This window comes from Martes martes (genome assembly GCF_963455335.1).
Source record: "Martes martes genome assembly, chromosome: 7".
NCBI lineage: Eukaryota > Metazoa > Chordata > Mammalia > Carnivora > Mustelidae > Martes > Martes martes.
Genome location: NC_137894.1, coordinates 100,593,765 through 100,614,493, shown reverse-complemented (window position 1 = coordinate 100,614,493; position 20,729 = coordinate 100,593,765). Strand labels below are relative to the sequence as shown.

The 20,729-nt window shown below is 38.9% G+C and overlaps 1 protein-coding gene across 2 annotated transcripts; it reads right to left on the bottom strand.

Annotated features, from left to right (window-relative positions):
* Nucleotides 1–4,818: 4,818 nt before the first annotated feature.
* CDKN3 (cyclin dependent kinase inhibitor 3) lies at nucleotides 4,819–19,954 on the bottom strand. 2 transcript variants are annotated; one of them, XM_080809165.1, is made up of 8 exons: nucleotides 19,865–19,954; nucleotides 17,439–17,521; nucleotides 16,147–16,202; nucleotides 15,588–15,632; nucleotides 12,862–13,084; nucleotides 8,516–8,547; nucleotides 6,796–6,899; nucleotides 4,819–5,110 (listed from the first exon to the last, which is right to left on the bottom strand). In XM_080809165.1, the coding sequence occupies exons 1-8, from the start codon at nucleotides 19,871–19,873 to the stop codon at nucleotides 5,024–5,026; spliced, it is 639 nt and encodes a 212-aa protein (XP_080665291.1). In that variant the 5' UTR covers nucleotides 19,874–19,954; the 3' UTR covers nucleotides 4,819–5,023. The 2 variants fall into 2 exon arrangements, with proteins under 2 accessions (XP_080665291.1, XP_080665292.1); XM_080809166.1 differs by lacking the exon at nucleotides 15,588–15,632 and having other exon boundaries at nucleotides 19,865–19,950.
* Between the last annotated feature and the right edge of the window lie 775 nt (nucleotides 19,955–20,729).

Here is a 20,729-nt window from a genome sequence, read left to right as displayed (position 1 = left end):
AAAATGTTAAAATTTTTCCCCCCTTTCTGAAACAGCAGGTCTCAAGGAAAAATAACTTGTTAAATTTGACTTTTTATTGCTGCTTGTAAGGCAGGTAAATTATGGCTTTCATGTTTGGGGAAGAATTCTTGGGCTTTATTTGGAATGAGGTAGTTAAGGCAATTGAAAATAGTGTAAGTGGCTCAGAAGTTCTTAAAAGATCAGAGAAAGAGAACCACATAATGTTCATGGGAGTTTGATGGATGAGTTTGTGGAATTCTTATTCTGAGAGCTCTTTGAATTAGATGCTGTTGAATTCTCAGCAGAGAAAATGCCTCCCCACCTTTGGGAGAGTAGATGTTAACATTTTGGGGTTGCGTGACAGGGTGAGCGTGCCGAAGAAGAGGATGTAGACTCAGAAGAGTGAGGAGAGCCAGACTGTTTCATAATGAGAGAAGCTTTAAAGACCTTACATTTTACGGTCTGGAGGACACCTGGAGGGATCTGGCTGTTGGGTCAGTTCATGTAGAAAATTATTCACTGACCAGTTGCTAGGCACTGAAGATTCGTGCTCAGAGTTTGAGCAATCATTCAGTTTCTAATCCAGCCAATTATGTCAGCACCCACTCCTTATTTTTCTTTCTGGTTCACAAATACTTTTGATCATGAGAGACCTTGCCAAGTCCAGATAGGTTTCTTGGGGCCATTACTTTAGCATTCCTGTCAAAGTATTCTCACAAGCCCTTGCTGTCTCTTAGCAAGCACTACTTTCTTTTATAAGTTTTAACACATTTCCTTGTAATAATGTATTCCAGAATATTCTCCAAAATTCTGCAAGGTTTACTGGCTGCAATTTGTGGAATCTACCTTCTCATGCTTCAAAAATTAGATACATAGTCCTTCGCTGATTCCTCAAAGGTGACTGACTGCCAGTGAGGTTTACCCATGTCAGTGGTAGGTTGTTGGTTTGTAGGCATGTAAGCCATTAAAAGACTGAGTACCTGGAAGCTCTGAAGATATCTACCCACTTTGCCTTTTCTGATATTTTAGGAACTTAAATCACTTGCCAGAAGGAAGTAGAAACAAGGTACTTGCATTAGGTGGTATCCTGCTGGCTCTTTTCCTTGTTTGGAATCTATTTTGTGCCTGCCATTGATCTGGTTGGGGCAGCTCTCGTGTTCTATTATTCCTGTAGGTCCAGCTGTGGCATAGTTAGCCTTGGTTCCTAACCCTCCCAGCTTTTACCACCCTGTTCCCTATGCAGTGACAGCTGTTTACGTAGGTAATTTTTTTTCCTTGTTACAATTACTTTTGCTCTTACGTGTTTTGATTTATCTTGAAGAGTTTTCCAGCTTCCAGAAACCATTAGTATATCACACTGTGGTTTGTATCTATACTGACAATTCTTTGTTGTTATGATACTATAGATTCTCCTGAATTAAAAATCTCGTATAATAAATGTAGTCTCTTTAGCAGTTGAGTAATAATAGTATATTAGGAATATGTTCTTCAGTGCTAAGGAGGTTTAGGGGTAGAAACTTACTAATGATGTTTAATGATTTTTACAGTGCTTAACTGGTATCATCCAGTTGTCCCATGGTTGAGGAAAGTTGGGTCCCAGGTGATGGATGGAGTGCTAATTTGTTTGAATTTTGGATTATTTTTCATGGAAGGGGGAAGTGATAGGAAATGACCAGACAGTTGCTTTTGACATATGTCAAGTATTATGAAAGCATATGAGAAGCCTCATGGGTTATACCATGAACAGCCTGACCTAGCAGTCAAGATCAGATCTGGGGATCTGTAACACAGTATATGGTAGTTTGTGGTATGTGTCTCCTTTAAAGCCTATTCAGAGGGGCGCTTGGGTGGCTCAGTCGGTTAAGTGTCTACCTTTGACTCAGGTCATGATCCCAGGGTCCTGAGATCGAGCCCCGCATTGGGCTCCCTGCTCCGCAGGGAGCCTGCTTCTTCCTCTCCCTCTGCCTGCTACTCCCCCTGCTTGTGCTCCCTCTCTTTCTCTGTCAAATAAATAAATAAAATCTTAAAAAAAAAATAAAGCCTGTTCAGTATATTTGGCCTGAGAAGCACTCGTGCTGATAGCTCTCATAGAGCTCTTGTCCGCTCTTCAGATCAACATGTTTTGAAAATATGTCAGATGTGTGCATGGAGAGGGGATAGACATGTAGATACACTCTGAAACTAGAGAAGTTTCACGGAATATTATTGCCATGGTGCAAATAATGACTTCTGTGTATCTCTTACACCCTGCGGGGGTGTGAGCTTTCATTTTAGGTGTGGCTATGTCAGAGCAGGGTGATGTTGTATCACACTCAAATAATCTGTATTTAAAAGTATTCATGTTGTTTATTATTTATATGTCATTCAACAGGCACAGATGTACATGTCAATAATCAGTTGTATGGTGTAATTTTAAGTTAGAAATTTTGACAGCAAAAATACTTTAAACCAACTCTATTTTCAAAGGGAAAAGGTAAATATATTGATACTTGTCAAGCATTGTTCATAAAAGTACTCATATTTATCCTTTTGGGAAACTACTAATGTTAGTCCCAAATTATTTAAGCTGTTTTGCTGAAACCAATCTCTGATCTGTGGTCAGAGCAGCATCTAGTGAGTCCCTCGTATCAGTGTTATAGCTCAGAAGATGATTCTGAACGAATGCTTTAGTGTGATGCCAAGAGAAAAAATGTGGCTCTGTTTCTGGATATGTTGAATAGCTTTCTTAGAACAAATTCCCTTTGATTAAAATGAAGAGTCCTGAATCTAAGTATCTAAAAGGAGTAAACAGCTCTGCTGCTTGTTCTACTTAGTTCTGGGAAACAGTATCAACCATATAAAGTGACTGATCTGTGGGACTAGAGTGAAGGTTTTATTCTACGTTAATTTTATTAATGCACATCGTGGACATGATGTAGAGAGCATCTTCACACGGTTAAGTTAATTTTACTGTATGATGTGTTTTCTAAACCTTTAAATCTCTTTGCTTACCATGTTCATGAAGCCTGAGGAGAATTTTTTAAATAATAGGTCGATGACTAGGTAGACCCTACAACTACGAGAGAAACATAGAATGTAGTTAGCCATCTGTGCTCCTGGTTTGTTAAAATCTGAGTTAACCTGATTGGTGCTGTACCACTATCCAAAGAACATGCCCTTAAGTAGTCCTACCTTCTTAGAGCTTGACTTTTGCTTTTGTGTATTAGATAAAAACCATTTCAAATGTTTCCTTGTGTAGTTTATGGTTAATGGCTGAGTCTCTGTTAATTCAGTTACAGCAGCTAACTCTGGCTTGTGTGTAACCAGGACTCAAGCTTGTCTCTCTGCCTCCTCCCACCCATTGTTTTGAGGGAGGTCTATCCCACAGGTTAGGTAGAGAAAATACTTTTCCAACAGTGTGAAATTACTTTTTTTTTTTTTTTTGAATAGTGCTATTCCATGTTTCTCTGCTAATGAAATAATTGATGTTTTCCCTTGACGCTTAGTATTAAAGTTGTTAAGCATTTTAAACATGGAAGACTTAACTAGCATTTGCAGTAAAAATGAGAGAAGGATCCACTTTGAAAGTTCAGTTGATTATTAAAGGATTTGATTAACCCATGCCAATAGCTTCCCTCCACTTTCTTTAAGTGTTCATGAATAAGTTCTATATTCATATTAAGAGAAAGCAATGTAAGATTTGGTAATGTCAGTTTCAGTACTGTGATTTTTAAATTGTATTTGGTACTGAAACTGTGAGGAATGTCTGTTATTGCAAGCTGTACTTATTTAAAAAATTTTTCTGGCTGTAACTTTTGGCATTTATTATCTTAGATAAGAAACCCCTAGTTTAAATATTCAGATACTGGTGGACTATATGGTTCTCCCATCTTCCTTAGTATTCTTATAAAATCTCAAATTCCTGAAGTAATGCATATATGAAAGTATTAAAATACTGATTTTATATTACGGAACATACTGGTTCTCTGGTCTGAAGATCCCAAACAGCGCTAGTAATTGTTTTAAAGTTTTCCCCAGTGAAGTTAAAGTAGTTCATCAGCAGCAAGAAAAGTGTGAGGCAAGAGAGCTTTTGGCAGTTACACCAAATTACATCAAAACAAAGTTTTGATGCGGTGACATTTACTTTGTCTTGTGTGGAAGTGCCTGTGACCCTTGGTTCACCTTTGTGATTGCCAGCAAAGAGACTGCTGTATGTGGCACTGAAGCCACCGATGCCTATTGAAACATCTTGTCTACAGTGCTGACTGCTCAACATTACAGTTGAAGACAAAAAGACATATTCCGTAGCATGGGGTGAGGTGAAGGAGCGAGAGAATTGGAGACTGTTAATCTGTGGATAAGTGCTTTCTTACATAAATGTGAAAGAGGGATTAAATTCATTGCATGTAGTTCCTAGGGTTAAAAAAAAAAAAAAAAAGAATGCTCTAGGAACAGAGCAGCTATCTGACCCAGTGAATTCCTCTTATCTGAAAATGTTCCAGCAAATGCTGGCTAAACAAACACCTGTTGGGGATGATCCAGCATTGGGTGGGAGGTGACCAGAAGAATCATAGGATCGCTCACACTTTGTGTCTATGAAGTAGAAAAAAACATGGGAGGAAATGTGGGAGAAATAGAGGGTGAAAGTTACTTGATTTTAGCTTGGGTACTCAAACCAATTTTTATGCTTATTACCATGCCATGTTCTACCTGTAGTTACACATGGTAAAAGGAGGTAAAAGTGTGGTAAATGATAAAAGTGGCAGTCAAATATTTTAACATATGCTTGTTTCAGCATTACTTCCAGGTAAAATATTCGAGAGAAGCCAGTTCATTTCTAAAAAGGAAAATTGTATAGCAATTTTTTGATCTATAAGAGATGAGAGACACAATCAGGATTTGTCAATAAAAACTTTAGGATTATCTGCACATAAACATTTACATTCGGGTTGGCCACACTAGTAAGTTTCATTTCCATACAAATTATGTTAAATAGCTCTTAAATTTCAGACATGGTCATATATATGTTATTTGAAATTCTTTTTTATCTAGATACAGATCTTGATAATGAATCTCTTGATGATAGATGTGCAGCTAGTTTGTCCCGAAACTCATGAAGATAATTATATTGCTGAAAAAAGTAAAGATACATTGAAATATATTGTAGAAATCTAGTTAGCAGAGTATTCACAATATTAGTAGGAATCAGGAATCAAAAAATAATTGCTAAGAACAGTTCTACATCCTTTTGGATAAGGAAGTGTTTGCCTAATGAGAAGTTTTCCCTTTTACTAAAGCTGCATATAGTGTGAAGAAACTTGCTTTAAAAATCAGAAGGTAACATGCAATACACATGAATGTTTTATAAATTGTAAAATCCTTTTACTGGCAGCAGCAAATTAAAATTAAAAATAATATGTGAAGGCATTCTTTTTGCTAATGTATTTTCCTCTGGGGGATAAGTAGGGAGGAGAGGGTACTTTCTATAGCAATTAACAATGGTATATTTCAAGAAAATCTATTTCTTAATTTATGGAAGCCCTAGATTGCTGCTTCTTGTGATGATACAATCCATTTGGAGCAATGTTCATAGTAGTCAATATTAAAAACACGAATCTTAACAGATAAGTGAAATAAAACTTTAAATAATTTATTTGGAGTTTTAATAGCTTCCCGGAGGATATTCTTATTCTGCCAATAATCTCATTTTTTATAGTTATCGGGAAGTTGAAATTACCTCCTACTAGCTCTTATCAGCACAGAAATGGGAAAGCCTGTCTGCTACGGAGTGCTGAGGTGATCAGCAGACAGCCCACATAATGTGGGCTCAATTCACTCCAAAATTAAAGATGTAAAACACACAGTCGGATATGTTTGAGCATTTGGTTTTGTTTCAGAGGGAGACCTGAAAACATCTTGAATTTGAAGGATCCCTGGATTTTAAGAGATAAGAAGGGGAATTCTGTTTTCAGAACCTATACAGTGAAGTGGATCCTGTATGGATTGTTTTGAATGACCTGAGTTAAGCCCCGAGAATCAGACTACTTGGAGAATTTGTCAGTTACTGTAATAATTCACATTCATGGCCCTTCCATAGACCCCTGACCCTGGGAAGATGGACTCAAGTCCAGGAAGCCCCTGAAGGCCAGGACTCTCGTGCCTGATCTTCTGATTTAGTCCTAATGCTGAGACAGTGTACTTGGGAAAGGAAGGCAAATTGGCTTTACAAATCTAGAAATAAAGTAAAATCTGCAGGATCTTTCAGGAACGTTAATACAAAATAATATCCTTGGGGCACTGCTACTGCAGAGATTTTTAAGTGTTAAGGGGAAAGTAAATGCGAAGTTGTCATTTTAGTTATGCAGAGCAAAGGATAATCAGCATAGCTTTGTGGGGTTTTTTGTATTATAGTCATTCATTGGTCTTTGTTAACTGTTTTGGTGATAGGAGAGGATCTTCACTAGATTTTTCTGGCCAAGAAACTACCAAGTTTATAGGAATACTTTCATTTGGAAAAGTTAAATAAATATTAAATTAAAAATTTCCCAATTTTTGCAAATAAGAGGATTCATTCTGAGACTGGGCAAAAACTGAACAGTGGTAGATCCTGCAAGAGTAAACTGGGAAGGTCATATTTTTCATTAGCTTGTTAGAAACACCGTGAACTTTTTCAGACATTTAGGTTATATTTAAATGTAAGTTTTGGGCAGGTGATGTACGACTAACAGAATGCTTTGGGTTTTCATTGCCCTCTTGATGACGGGACTCCACTGTGTCTATAACCGTCCCTAAACCAGGAACACACAGCCTCCTTACCTTGATTGTCTGTATTGCTCCAGACCCTCGCAGGTCTCTCAGGCTGTCGATGGCTTGCTGTGGTGAAACTGTGTCAGACAGGTAGAGGAGGAGACAAGCGGCCACTAATGGAACACGTTAGGAAAATAGTATATTATTAAATAATTAATGATAAGGTAGAGCATTGCATATTTAATTAGACTTCTGCTGGTACAGAAGATGGAGTTTAGTGTCATTGTGCAAAATGGATTAAAAGACTTCTAGCATGTATTTTTGACAGTTAAATTATGATTTTAAATGACTGGTTGAATTGAAGTTTAAACTGGCTTCACTCTTTATTGAGCTCTATTTAATATACCATAGAATTCATTCATTTAAAGTGCACCATTCAGTGGATTTTAGTGTATTCACAGATGGGTGTAGCCATCACCACAGTCCATTTTAGAACCTTTTCATCCCCTCAAAAAGAAACCCTGTCCCCTCTTGTCATCGTCCCCCTGCCCCTGTCACCCTGCCCTAAGCAACCATTAATCTGCTTTCTATAGATTTGCCTAATCTAGATATTTTATATAAATGCTTGTGTGACTGGCTTCTTAGAATAACGTTTTCAAGACACATACCTATTGTGATGTGTCACTACTTCATTCCTTTTTATGGATGAGTAATATCCCATTGTATGGATGAACGTTTTGTTTATCCACTGTCAGTTGATGGGCATTTAGGCTGGCTCCATTTGTTGGCTCTTGTGAATAATGCTGCTATAAATGTTCACGTACAAGTTTTTGTGTAGACGTGCTTCCATTTGTTTTGGGCAGGACTTGCTGGGGCACATGGTGACTCTATGTTTAACTGTTTGAGGAAGTACTGCCAGATCTTTGTCCAAAGCAGCTGCACCATTTCTCATTCTCTCCCTCAGTGTATGGAAGTTCCAATTTCTCCACATCCCAGTGGATTTTTTCCATTATTTGGATAATAGGCATCCTAATGGGTATTGAGTGGTATTGTTTTGTGGTTTTGATTTGCATCTCCGTGATGACTAATGATGTTAGACAACTTTTCATGTCCTTAATGGTCATTTGTATATTTGTCATTTGAAATATCTATTCAGATCCTTTGCCCATTTTTTAATTGGGTTGTCTTTTTATTGTTGAGATGTAAGAGTTCTCTGTATATTCTAGGTAAACCCCTTATCAGATATATGATTTGTAAATATTTTTTCCCATTCTGTGAATTCTTTTTATTTTGATAATTTCCTTGGAAGCATAAGTTTTTAATTTTGATACTGTCCAACATTAAAAGGATTAACCGTTACTCCAGTATGCCACTTTGTTAACTATTTTTCTTCCTAACACATTTTTTAAAAAGTGAACAGTAATTGCATGAAGTAATTCACTTTGGTTTTCATACTTATGATGGATATTATTTAGAATTTGCTGTCAGTATCATAACACCTGCATAGGGAAAACATGGGAAACAAAACAAAACACAAGAATGTAGGTGCTAAGACGTGTATATTATGTTTTGCAGAATCCTTCAAAACAATGTTGAAAATACTTCCCACGCACTCTAGCTTTCTAGAGAAGACCAAATTAAGGGCCTTAAATAATTCCTTAGGTCTTAGCAGATTTATATATTTTTTTGTCTCATTTTAATACAAAGTGAACATATGGCCCAGAAACTGATACTTTTGCCTACTTTGAGGATAAAGAAAAATATTGAATAATGAAAACACATTTCTTACCAAGACAAGATCTCCCAAGTCCTCCATAACAGCTGAAAGGGAAGCACAGTTTTGAATATCGTATGTTTTCCTTCTACCCCACCAATTAGAACTGAAGACCTGCGCTTTCTGCCCTAATAGTGCCTACTAGCACAGCGCCTGGCACACAGAGGTTAACAAATTTTTTAAAAAATTTTATTTGTTTATTTGACAGAGATCACAAGTAGGCAGAGAGGCAGGCAGAGAGAAAGAGGCACAAGTAGGCAGAGAGGCAGGTGGGTGGGAAGCAGGGTCCCCGCTGAGGAGAGAGCTCAATGCGGGACTCGATTCCAGGACCCTGAGATCATGACCTGAGCCGAAGGCAGAGGTTTAACCCACTGAGCCACCCAGCTGCCCCAATAAGAATTTTTAAATTAACCAAGAGCAGGGTGTGCTTATTTATTTGTTGGGAGGTATTCTGAACACCTCTAGTGGTCAATGCAGGCAGGGCCTTTTCATGGACCTCTTAAACACCAGGATCCACATCTGGGAAGTGGAATATGTTACTAAATAGAAATCAGACTATTTTGACCAACTGCCCGTTTATTTTCCTCTGTCTAAACAAAACTGTGGTTATAGAACAAGTCCTTGTGATGACTCTTCATTACCTAAAAAGAGTATAGAGGTGGCGTGTAACAGAGGTTTGGAGCCTGGGTTCTAGAGCCGCGCTCTCTGGGGCTGAACGGTGATCTGTCATTATGACATGCGTGAACCTAAGCAAGTGATTTAACCTCTTGGGGCCTCAGCCCTCTCACCTAAAAAATGGTGACAGCCACAGTACCCGCATCATAGTTAGGACTGAATGAGGTAACTAAATTTGTAAAGGGCTTGTAACAGAGCTTGGCACAGAGTAAAAAGTCAATGCATGTTAGGTGCTCTAGTCTAGCCTTGTGAAGAAATCAGCAGTTCTGCAGAACTGGATTTTCCAGAAAAAAATCATGATTAAACCTCCAAGCAACAAAACCATTCATCCCAATTACATTTGAAGATGCTTAAAAAATGTGTTACACAATTCCTAACTTTTTTAGAGGGTTTATTGAACCTAAAGCAGTGTCGACGACTTCTCCGGACCATGAATGAGTGTGGGGTACTGTAGATGAAGCCGGGAGAGGATGTGAGCCACAGACCAAGCAGATACTGGCTCCTAGAGTAGTCACAAGCTTGCTTTCTACGAAGTGTCCCGGATAGAGGCCCGTTTCAGAGATGAGGATCTACCACAGGAAGGTAGAGACGGGCACTTCAGTGTTTCTCTGCAAGGTGAATACTTCCTCATACCTTTATCTTTCCTCCTCTGATTCCTGCTCATCCTTCAAAACCTAGCTCAAATTGCCTTTTCTGAACTGCCTTTGTGCCCCATGGAAGCTGTCACTGCCCTTTGTGCCGCCTTGTGTATACCTTATGAGAGTCTCACTGCACCTACGTGGTTGTGCTGTTAGCACAAGGACTGAATGAGGGCGGGGAGTGGACCTCACAGTGCCTGTTTTGTATTCATAATGTTTTGCATTCATAATGTATGGTACACTGTGGGTGTTATGGGTTGAATTGTAGCCCCATAAAGGTGTGTTGAAGTCCTAATCCCCGGTACTGTGAAAGTGACCTTGTCTAGAAATAGGGTCTTTGCAGATGTAATTAAGTTAAGATGAGGTCATAGGGGTAGACCTAATGCAGTATGACTCATATCCTTTTTTTTTTTTTTAAAAGATTTATTTATTTGTTTGTGAGAGAGAGAGAGAGCACAGGCAGTAGGGAGGAATAGAGGGAAAAGCAGACTCTCTGCTGAGTAGGGAGCCCAATGCAGGATTCGATCCCAGGACCTCAGGATCATGACCTGAGCTGAAGGCAGACGCTTAACTGACTGAGCCATCCAGGTCCCTGACTGGTATCCTTATAAGAGGAAATGCCCCAGAAGACACAGCAACACAGAGAGAATCCTGTGATGACAGTGGCAGAGATTGGAGTGATACAGCTGTGAACCAAGGAACGCTAAAGAGTGACGGCCACCAACAGAAGCTAGGAAGAGGCAAGGAAGGATTCTACCAGAGTCTCAGAGGGCATATGGTCCTGTTGACACCTTGATTTTGGATGTCTACCTTCAGAACTGGGGGAGAGAAAATTTCTGTTGTCTTAAGCTACCCACTTTGTAGTACTTTGTTACAACAGCCCTAGGAAACAACATAGTACAGTAGGCAAGCAGTTTCGCTGACTTTATAAAGGAACAAAAATGCACAGGGAGAATCAATGGGATAGCACCAGCAGTCAACAAAATGGTAGAAAAAAATTTACCAGACCCAGTTTCTGAGGGATAAACTGTAGAGCCATTTAGCAATGGAAGCACTCAAAGATGGCAGAATGGATAGAAAATTAGTCACCGTAGAACACCTTCAAAAGCTCTAAGATGATGAAAATTTCCAGTCATCAGATGCTTTATTTTATGGGAGCCAGAAGCATTCATCTATGTAACCATCTTTCCATTCTGTTTGTATTCTGTTCAAACATCAGACAGCATTTGGTGTGCTAGAACCCACTCAAGTAAAATTCATTAAATTTCACTAATCTGAGCTAGTTTGATCTCTAGAAACTTTTCAGTAGAGGCTGTTTTCAAGGATGTATTAAAAAAAAAAAAAAAAGAGGAGTGCCTGGGTGGCTCAGTCATTAAGCGTCTGCCTTCGGCTCAGGTCATGGTCCCAGTGTCCTGGGATCAAGCCCCACATCAGACTCCTAGCTCAGTGGGGAGCCTGCTTCACTTTCTCCTATTACCCCTGCTTGTATTCCTTCTCTTTCTGTCTCTCTCTGTCAAATAAATAAATAAAATCTTAAAAAATTAAAATTAAAATTAAAAATCAGAACTGATTTGAAAAATGGGTCCCCAAATTGAAAAATATTTTTTGCGAGCCACATGTAATTATCTAATGCTATTTTACTTAGACTTATTAAATAATTTAGTATAGACAACTTTATTCTAAAATTTTGCTTTTATAATTAGTAAAGCAGTTAGTAATTGCTTATAATTGTAGATTATGCTTTTCTCTAGAGAAAGGCTGGAAACTGTAGAATGTAGGATGGTGTCCAGTTCTCTGTACATTAGAGTTCATTTCGGCCACAGTGTGTGTCCCCAAAGCCCCGTGCACTACTTTGTTCACCTTTGTAATGGGAACTGTGGGCACAAGGCCCCCCAGCTCTAGGTCTATGGAGAAGCTGGCTGGGCTCGCCCTTTCCCTTGGTGCCATGAGACTACCTGGTTATTTGGTATAGTCTGCATACTTTCTAGTTCAGAGCAATGACTTTAGGGCTTTTGAGGTATCAAACTATTTAATATTCTATCTTGTTCCAGAAAGGATTAAGCAATTTATTAGGATACAAAAAGTACAAGAATCACAGAACTTCTGCTGTGTGTCTCACTGCAGGCAGAGCATCTACTGCATTATCCACAGCATCACTTCTAATCTTTGTGTTGCTACTGTCTACTGCTGATTGGCACTCCCTTTTTCCTTTCTTAAAGCTACTTTTCTCCTCTCGCCTCCTTTTTTCCCCCCTTAGCTCATTTTATCTCATTTTAAATTTCCATACCAGCAGCTTGTGCATGGCCATTGACAAACAATGAGAGAACCTCTTTTGGTCTGGTGGCAAATTGATATCATCAAATATAATTTTACAGTCATATTTTTAAGATTGCTCATTGCTTATGATTTCTTTGCTAATTTTTAAAAAAACTGACCTTCTTTTCCCTCAAGATTTTTAATTTATTCATTTGAGAGAGAGAGAAAGCGAGCAGAGGGGAAGGTCAGAGGGACAGGAATAAGCAGACTCCCCACTGAGCCGGGAGCCTGATGCAGGGCTCGATCTCAGGACCCTGGGATCATAACCTGAGATGAAGGCAGATTCTTAACTACGTGAGCCACTCGGTGGCTCCCCATGCTGACTTTTTTTTTTTTTTTTTGGTGGTTAGAAGCAACTAAGCCACTGAAAGGCTGACCAGTGAGTGAGTAAGGGTATCGTAAGAATGATGCCCCACCTTTTTTGGAAGGAAGAGGGTCCCAAAATTATAAGTAATGCTCTAAGGCAAAAAGAAAGAATAAAAAGCCTGTAAATCTGTTCTAAAAATTTCCAAATCTACTCATTTAGTCCTTACCCTTCAAAAGGACTAATGGCAAATATCTGAGTGCTTGCCCCGTAGCAGACATTATGCGAGTACCTGTCATGCTTTATCTCCTTTTGATCCTTTCACCAAACTGTAAGGTAGGTAGTAAATGAATAAGGATGCAATAACTAGAAAAATCTTTCCAACTGGGGCATTTCTCATGTTATTTATGGAGAAAAGAATAACGTACTGTATTAAGGTTTTTCGGTTATTTTTAAGGCAGATTGTAAGCTCCTCCATTATTTCACAGCAGCTGGCTATGTCAGGAGTCCCTCCATCTGGAATTGGATGATGATGAGTGATAAATCCATACTGATGGTAGAGGTCCAAAAGGTTTGGGACTCTGTATTTTGACAGTTCTCCTCTGGTGCAGAAAACAAATATGTCTTGTATACCATAGCTCTTTAGTTCTTCTGCCAACAAACCAAGATACGGATACAAATGTACAAAATATTACAAATTTGAATACAGTCAAGACAGAGGATGTGGTGTTAAATTTCTTAAGCCAAACTAAGTAAATAACAAATGATAATCTATAAATTTGAAATACTTATTAATAATCTAAAACAATTTTGATCTGTCCTCAAAGAAGGGTAAAAATCAAGTCACTAAGCACAAAATAGGAATTGGAAACACCTGGACCAAAAGGTGATTAAAATTAATCACCTTAATAATAAAATCATACTATAATATAATAATCATAATTGTATTATATTATAATAGGGTAATAGTCTTATGATATAGTGATTATATTATCATACTATAACAATTATATGATATTTATAATATTATAATTACTTAATAATTCAAAATGTTTTAAACTGAATTTTAAGATGAGTCAACTATATTGCTGTTCTTGAAAAAAATCTTTTTTCCATGTGGCTTTAAAAATAGATTTTAAAACATCTGCTATTTCAAAACAAACTCTTGTGCAAAAACAAAAGCATATTTCTTTCCCATTTTCTTCTCCCAAAATCAATGTTTGCTATTTTCCTCCCTCTGCTGTTTTGTTTTACCCTAAGCATTGTATGTAAAATCTCCTGCATGCCCAGGCTGCCTGAGCTCTTGTTCTCCTTTATATTTGTACTGTGTCTTGCCACCATGCATTTCATTTTATGGACTAGGTCTCTAGGAAATAAAACGTTAACTATGCTAGAATTAGGTGACTTAGCTAATTTCACTATAATGAATATGAACCAAGCAATAGTACTATAGGTCATTCTATACACTAAAACATTCTTACGGCAATATTCACTCTAGAGTCTTATGTTCAAAATGAATAACTAATTCTGGCTGATCTCAGCCTCCTCTCTCCCTGCTAAATCCAGGGACTAATTTAACGAAGTGTCTTTTATCATGAACCTCCAGATTTGTACTTGAAATGTGGCTAGTCCAAATTGAGATGTATCGTAAGTGTAAAATACATATCTGATCTCAAAGATCAAGTACAAAAAATCTGTATCTCATTAATAATTTGTTTTAGGCTTAAAACCATTAAAATGATACTATTTAGGCTCTGTTAGGCTAAATAAAATATATCAAGTTAATTTCATCTGTTTTTACTTTTTTAATATGGCAGCTAAGAAAATGTAAAGTTACACATGTGGCTTCTATGTGACTCCAGACATGCTGCTTTAGATAATAATATTATGTTTTCGTACTTCTAAAAGAATTAAAACTGAAGCCTGCACACTTAACCATTTTTAAGGTGATTTTCTCTCTGACTTTTGCACACAATGGATAATTTCTATTACACAGTGGTTTTCAAACTTTCCTAGAAAGGACTCTGAGGAGGGAACCATAGGGGCTGATGCAGGGAGAGTCTAGGTCTCTCCCACCAGACTGTCATCTTTTATACTTTGGATTCCATTTAAGATCTCACTGGAAAACAAAAGGTTTGGTAAAATATTGGAAACCCCTTTGACAGAAGATACTAAATGAAAGGGCTTTCCAAAATGTTCAAGACTGGTTCTTGAGCCAGTGATTTTCATTATAGTTTGTTTATGTCCTAGATGTTCTCCAAATAAAAACTCTCTACCATGGCAGGTATATCTAAATCAGAGAATCTTTACAAGTAATTCGAGAGTCAACTAATCTTTTAGCCTCTGTAAATCTTTTTTGGTAGGTAAGGAATAAATTAGAGAAAGCAAATTAATAAATTGATATCCCAAAATAGCCAGGAAAAAACTTGAAGGTTTAAAAAATTTATACCGGTCAGAATCAAGATGTGTGTGTGTGTGTGTGTGTGCGTGCATGTGTGTATTTATATTTATTTTGGTATATTATGGGGACATTGGTAGGGCTATTAGCCTTGAGATATTCCAGGCCAACCAGGATCAAATGTTTTGAAAATCCAGGTTTTTTAGTTCCATGGAATATGTAAATTCCAAATTGGGGTGGGTTATCAGGATATTTGTGGGGTGAACATCCTTGAGCACAGGAAGATCAGACCCTATTCCATCTTTCCCACCCAGATGCTAGCTCTCTAAATTTTCTACCAAGGATGGACAATTTCACTACTATCTCTGGGTTCTTGGCTCAGGCTTAATTTCTACCATCACAATCATGTCTGTAAAGGACAGTATGTTAAAAGATCTGGGCAGTGAAATGGCAGTTTTCTATTTACATACTTTCTTCCCTCTAATTTACACATTTTAAACTCAAATGCAATTTCTATGTGTAACTACAATAATCAGTGAAAAGCGATGCTGTATTTAGTAAATGAGGAGTTAGTTCTCTGTGCCCTTTGCAAATATCTCTTTGTGTGTCAGAATAAGTCTACAGTTTGAAATTATGAAATAAGAAACATATATTTCGTATACTGAACAGAGACTAGCATTTGTTCTTTTTGACAAAGAGATTTTCAGTGTTATTAAGGAAAAAACAATTAATATGGTTGTTTCATGTTATACCTACCTGTGTCTTTTTGGATATTTCTTCTAACATTTTTAAATTTACAACCTATAAGCAGTAATAAGGCAAGTGAAAAGTCAGTTTTTGGTCACATATAACAAATATATTTAAACACATACACAGTTACTTTACAAGGTCATACCTCTATGATCATTTATATGTTTCAATTTCATTTTGAGTGTGGATTTCAATTGCTCATATTCCTAGGAATATAATTGAAGGGATTCATAGACCCCAGGTGAAGGAGCTCCTAATCCATAGAGTCTTTTTTCTGTGTCCTTTCTGTAAAAAGTACCTGCCGGTTGCCCTCAGCCTCACCTTGTACCCCAATGCTGTTTTTTTTTAAGATAGGTAAATCAGAAATGCAGAACTGTGAATGGGTCTGGAAGGGCTGAAGAGTGATTTCTATTCTTTTAGCTAGAGCCCACATGAGGGCATCCTAAAGTGAGTTCTCCAGGCTGATGATCTAGGAAATTCTCTTCTTGCTCAGTACAATGGTATATTAGCTGATAAACAGATTATCTTAAGTATATCAATAGAAGCCAACGGTAGTGTTACCTACCTGGAAGAGCACATAAACCAAGAAACTGAGAACAATTCACTCGTGACAGGGGTAGCCTGAAAAGAATAAAACTTTAAGTTTAGTTCAGTTTTTAGAAAGTTGTAAGTGGAAACTGAGTTCAAGAAATGTGTGCTTGGCATGGAACAAGGGTGTTTTAAAGTTTTACTGCAGTCACAAAACAAAAATGCATATGCAAATATAATAGTATAAAACATATTTAAGTTACCCTGTGGTATGTTATCTGAGATATTTTGCCTTAGTCATCTTGGGGAATTGTCTAGAAAATGACCTTCTGATGATTTCATCCCCAGCATTCATTCTACATTACTATTTTAAGATTTCTTTGTAGGACTTCCTTAAACAGATATAATTTCATACGATAAAAATTGCAGGTCATTCCTTGTTGTAATGGATTTTGGTTAAAATAAAATAATTTCAAGAAATCATATTCCCAGTTTGCAGTACTCAGGGACAAAGCAGATAAAGGCTAGCCTGGTCTATAAGACAGAAGATGAGTTTAGAGGAAAATAGGGGGCATTGTATAAATACCATGTGACTTTGAAAATTAGATGAGTTTTTGAGTTTTAAACGGGGTTGTGTAAGGGGAAATGAAAGATAATTGCTATTTGATGACAGAACAAAAGGAACTTTGGAGGTAACACACTCTTTTTCTCTTCTTATAGTTGGAAATGGTGTTTTCTTAGAGAGATTATTACATTTACAGGGATGAGAGAAAGCATTGATTGTTGTAGAGATTCTGGTGTAATAAGTCACTGCCAAGATTTGGAATTTGATTCTATATAGAAACATTTGTTTTTGCTATTGTATCTATGGTAACATGGCATTTATCTTAGGCAGGGTCTGCTAATAGATGCATTATTGTGGCAAGTAGTTCTAGGATTTGACTAAATGATAAACAATTAAATATCTCATCCTATGTTTGGTATATTGTTCTTTTGTCATAAAGGAATAAGTAGGTTTGGGTACTAAATTGGAGATATGTTGATCCCGTCTCAACTCCTTACTTGTTTCTACTATGGTTTTCTGAATGCATGAAGAATTGACTTCCTCCTCTGCTCATCCCCCATCCAAAAGAAAAGTCTTCTTCTATCATAGACAGTAAATAAATCATGGAGTTAGAGGATCCCTTAAAGATCAGAATTACCCAATCCTCAGAAGAGAATCACTAAATATTTTCAAAATGTGGACTACACTATCTACACGGACTATGATGTATACATCAAATAATTTAGCTCACCATTGATCAGAAGTGATCATTGATCAGAACATACCATGATATCTGAATTGGAGTTTGTTCATCTTCAATAGGCTCTTCGTCTGATGAGTCAAACTCACTTGTTTGCAATGAACTAGGCTTCAAAAGAAATCAGTTATGTTAAATAACTGTAAAGAAGAATACGTATGTATAAGCTGATCCTTGCTTAAACACACACTGAATGCATATTTGCAATTTATTCAACTTGGAATATCAGAATGATCAGTGATATAAATACTAAATTACTGAGTTTACCATCCTATTAATAATTACAGTGCTCTGAAGTAGAAAGAGAGTTGGACTGGGAAAAACCAGCATCCTGGTTTTGGCTCTGCCATTTACTGTATAATCTCGGACAAGCAACCTCAGTTTATTCTGGGTCTCTGTTTTCTACAACTATAAAGTGAGGAGACCTATTCATTAATTCACAAACATTTCTTAAACACCTTCATTTGCCAAGATTCATTAATTCACAAATATTTCTTAAACACCTTCATTTGCCAAGATGCAAAGATCCATAAAATAAAAAGCTTCAGTACAGTTGGAGAGATGTGTGCATAGATTAGAAAAGAAAGTTATAAGTGCTAAGATGGAAGCATAAACTATGCATTTTATTTATTTTTAAAGATTTTTTTTTTTTAATTTGATGGGGAGGAGGGAAAGAGAGCACAAACACAAGCAGGGGGAGTGGCAGGCAGAGGGAGGGGGAGGAGCAGATTCCCGGCTGGGCAAGGAGCCTGATGTGGGGCTCCATCCCAGAACCCTGAGATCATGACCTGAGCCAAAGACAGATGCTTAACCAACTGAGTGACTGCTTAGAGAGGTGGAGAAAGCTTCAGAGGAGATAAATTAGCTGGGTTTTGAAGGACAAGCAGGAAGTTTTTAGGCAGATAAGGAAGAAGTTAAGGCAATAAAGGCAAAAGGAGAAAGAACTTGTTTTCAGGAACTGTGACATCAGAGCAGAGGTGATGAAGCCAGATAAGTAGTTTTAACTATTCTCATCTCTCAAAAAACAACCCCAATATGGCCTAGTAGTTTGGTTAATGGGGGGTGGATGGGTAGAATATCATGCCCTCAACTTTGTGAGTTACTGGACTGGAGAGATTGAGATGGACTTTGTATAATAATCTAAGGAGTTGGAACTCAATCCTGTAGGCATAATTTCTACATAAGAGTCAGTTGTTTAATAGGACCAATTAAAAAAAAAACACATCTTTCTTCTTATTTCCAAGTTGGAACCACTGAGAGATAAAACAGCGGAGAGGCAAGTGGATGTCAATATGTTAGTTTTATTACTGAGTGTCAAAGGGAGGATGTGGCTTTAAAAGTTAAGTGGACCTGTCAACTCTTCACTCCAGAATTGGACTTACCTACCCAGTGCCGGGCAGCAGTGAACAACACACTGCAGAGAGAAGAAAGGGTTCAGCTATTTTGTTCGGCTCCTCCCAGTCTGGGGGATCAGATCTCTCGCTCGGTCCCTTCAGGGAACAAGCGGGAAAAGAGGCCAGGAGTGAAGGACAGCTGACACCCCTCCACAAGGAAACAAGGGATTGGCAAGGGTAACCAGCTAGTGTTCTTTCTAGCTCTGAAGCTATACTCTAGAACGGTTTTGTTTGTTACTACAAGATCACATTACAGAGCCATTTGGGCTATGGATGTTAGTTGCTTTGGATCTCTTTGCGTTATTATTATCAACTCAAATGAAGGTCCTTTAATATTCAATAGGTTGTCAACCCTGGTGACAGGTGATTGAGTCAGGTGGGACCTCAGCTCTTTGCGTCTGTTTTTCCTTTCCCTTTAAAGCAGTTTTGACGATTCAAGATTTTCAGAGTGTGGCTCCTTCACTAAGGCTCTTCCAGCTAGGTTAACAAATCCTAACAGAATCAGACGTTTCTGCTCCCCCAGGTCCAGAGATTCTGAACCCCAGAAAGGCACGCAGTGCCAGTTGGCTCCGGGGGATGGTGACGCGCCCACAAACAGGGGTTGGCAAAGGTCTTTCCTCGAGTTTTCCCCGTCTGCGGTGAGGACCGCTCACCAGGGGCGCGCGGGGCATCCCCGGGACATCCTTTGGGGCTGTGTATGAGGCAGACTGATAACACTGAGACCTCTCAGCTGTCCATGCCTCAGTTTCTTCCGTAAAACCGGATTCAGCCCTTTCTGGCAGGGCTGTCGTGAGGCTTAGGAGACTCCGCAGGCGGCAGTACCCAGCCGGTGCACAACAGGTGCACAGCGAATGTCTGTCGTCCCCACGTCCGCCACCGACCCTGTTCCTTCTCAGTCATCGCTCTCCCCCGTCCAGGGAAGCGCCACCTCCCCGACCCAGGACGGTTACAGAGCGAGTCAGGCCGCGACCAGGCCAGGGCTGTCCCCAGGCCCGAGAACTGGCCTCGGGGCCGCTTCCGTCCCTGTGGCAGCGCTCGTCCAAGTCTCGGCCCGACTCACCGGCTTCATCGCTGGCCGCCCCGCGTCCTGACCTGCTGCCGCCTCTCTCCAGCAGCACCGGCGTCCCAGCTAGTGCCCCGCGCCGAGCCCGCCCCTTCGCTCAGGTCATTGGTAGATTCTTCTGGGAGGTGGAGCGCGGCGTCTTCTAGGAGCCAATCAGACCCTCTCGTTGTTTTTTCCTTCGCCCCCGAGTGCCTGGGCTCGGCCTTTAACCGCCCATTGGTTTCTAGGGGCCTTTGAAAGACGCGCGGCTGGAGGGCCCTATTGAACGTTGATTGGCTGGGAGGGCGCCCTCCTCCCCGCCGTGGGGAGCCGGGAGAGGGCGGGAAGCCGGAGCGAAGAAGGCATCTGAAGGCAGCCCCAACACTTTGGGGACGCTGGAAAGCCTTACTTTCTCATGACAGGATTCCAGAGTGATACCAGGGTAGGGTATTTTGTTTCTTAAATTTTCAAAAATCTTAAGGGCATAGAGGGAGCACTATCCTGGAGCGTCTTATGAAAACACTTCATTCCCCATAGACTTTATACTTACGGTCATATCTAGTCAAATAAATACGATGGACAGGGCTAAAAATCCAAAATACAAACATAACTTGTATGTTTGGTATTTTGGGCTCTAAACTATGCTAGAATCTAGACAGATTAGGTTGTAGATCTACTTTCCTGTTCTGTAAATGTGAATGCAATGGTATTGTGAGAAAGGAAGATAAGTCTCCAGATGATTTTTCGTGCTAGTGTTTTTACATAATCAGCTATAATCTTGAAAAACTGTGGTTGATTTTCCTCTCCCCCACTCTTCTGTCCCCATTTAGCTGGCCAGGAGAAGGAAGTCATCGGGACCCATATTACCTGCACATCTGCAGAA

What these genes read in the sequence shown, in the direction of transcription:
- CDKN3 (XM_080809165.1), bottom strand. An exon ending in AAATATCCAAAAAGACACAG is followed by an intron (nt 13,085 to 15,587) that starts GTAGGTATAACA and finishes GTTTGTTGGCAG; the next exon opens with AAGAACTAAAGAGCTATGGT. An exon ending in ACTTGGGAGATCTTGTCTTG is followed by an intron (nt 6,900 to 8,515) that starts GTAAGAAATGTG and finishes GTGTTCCATTAG; the next exon opens with TGGCCGCTTGTCTCCTCCTC.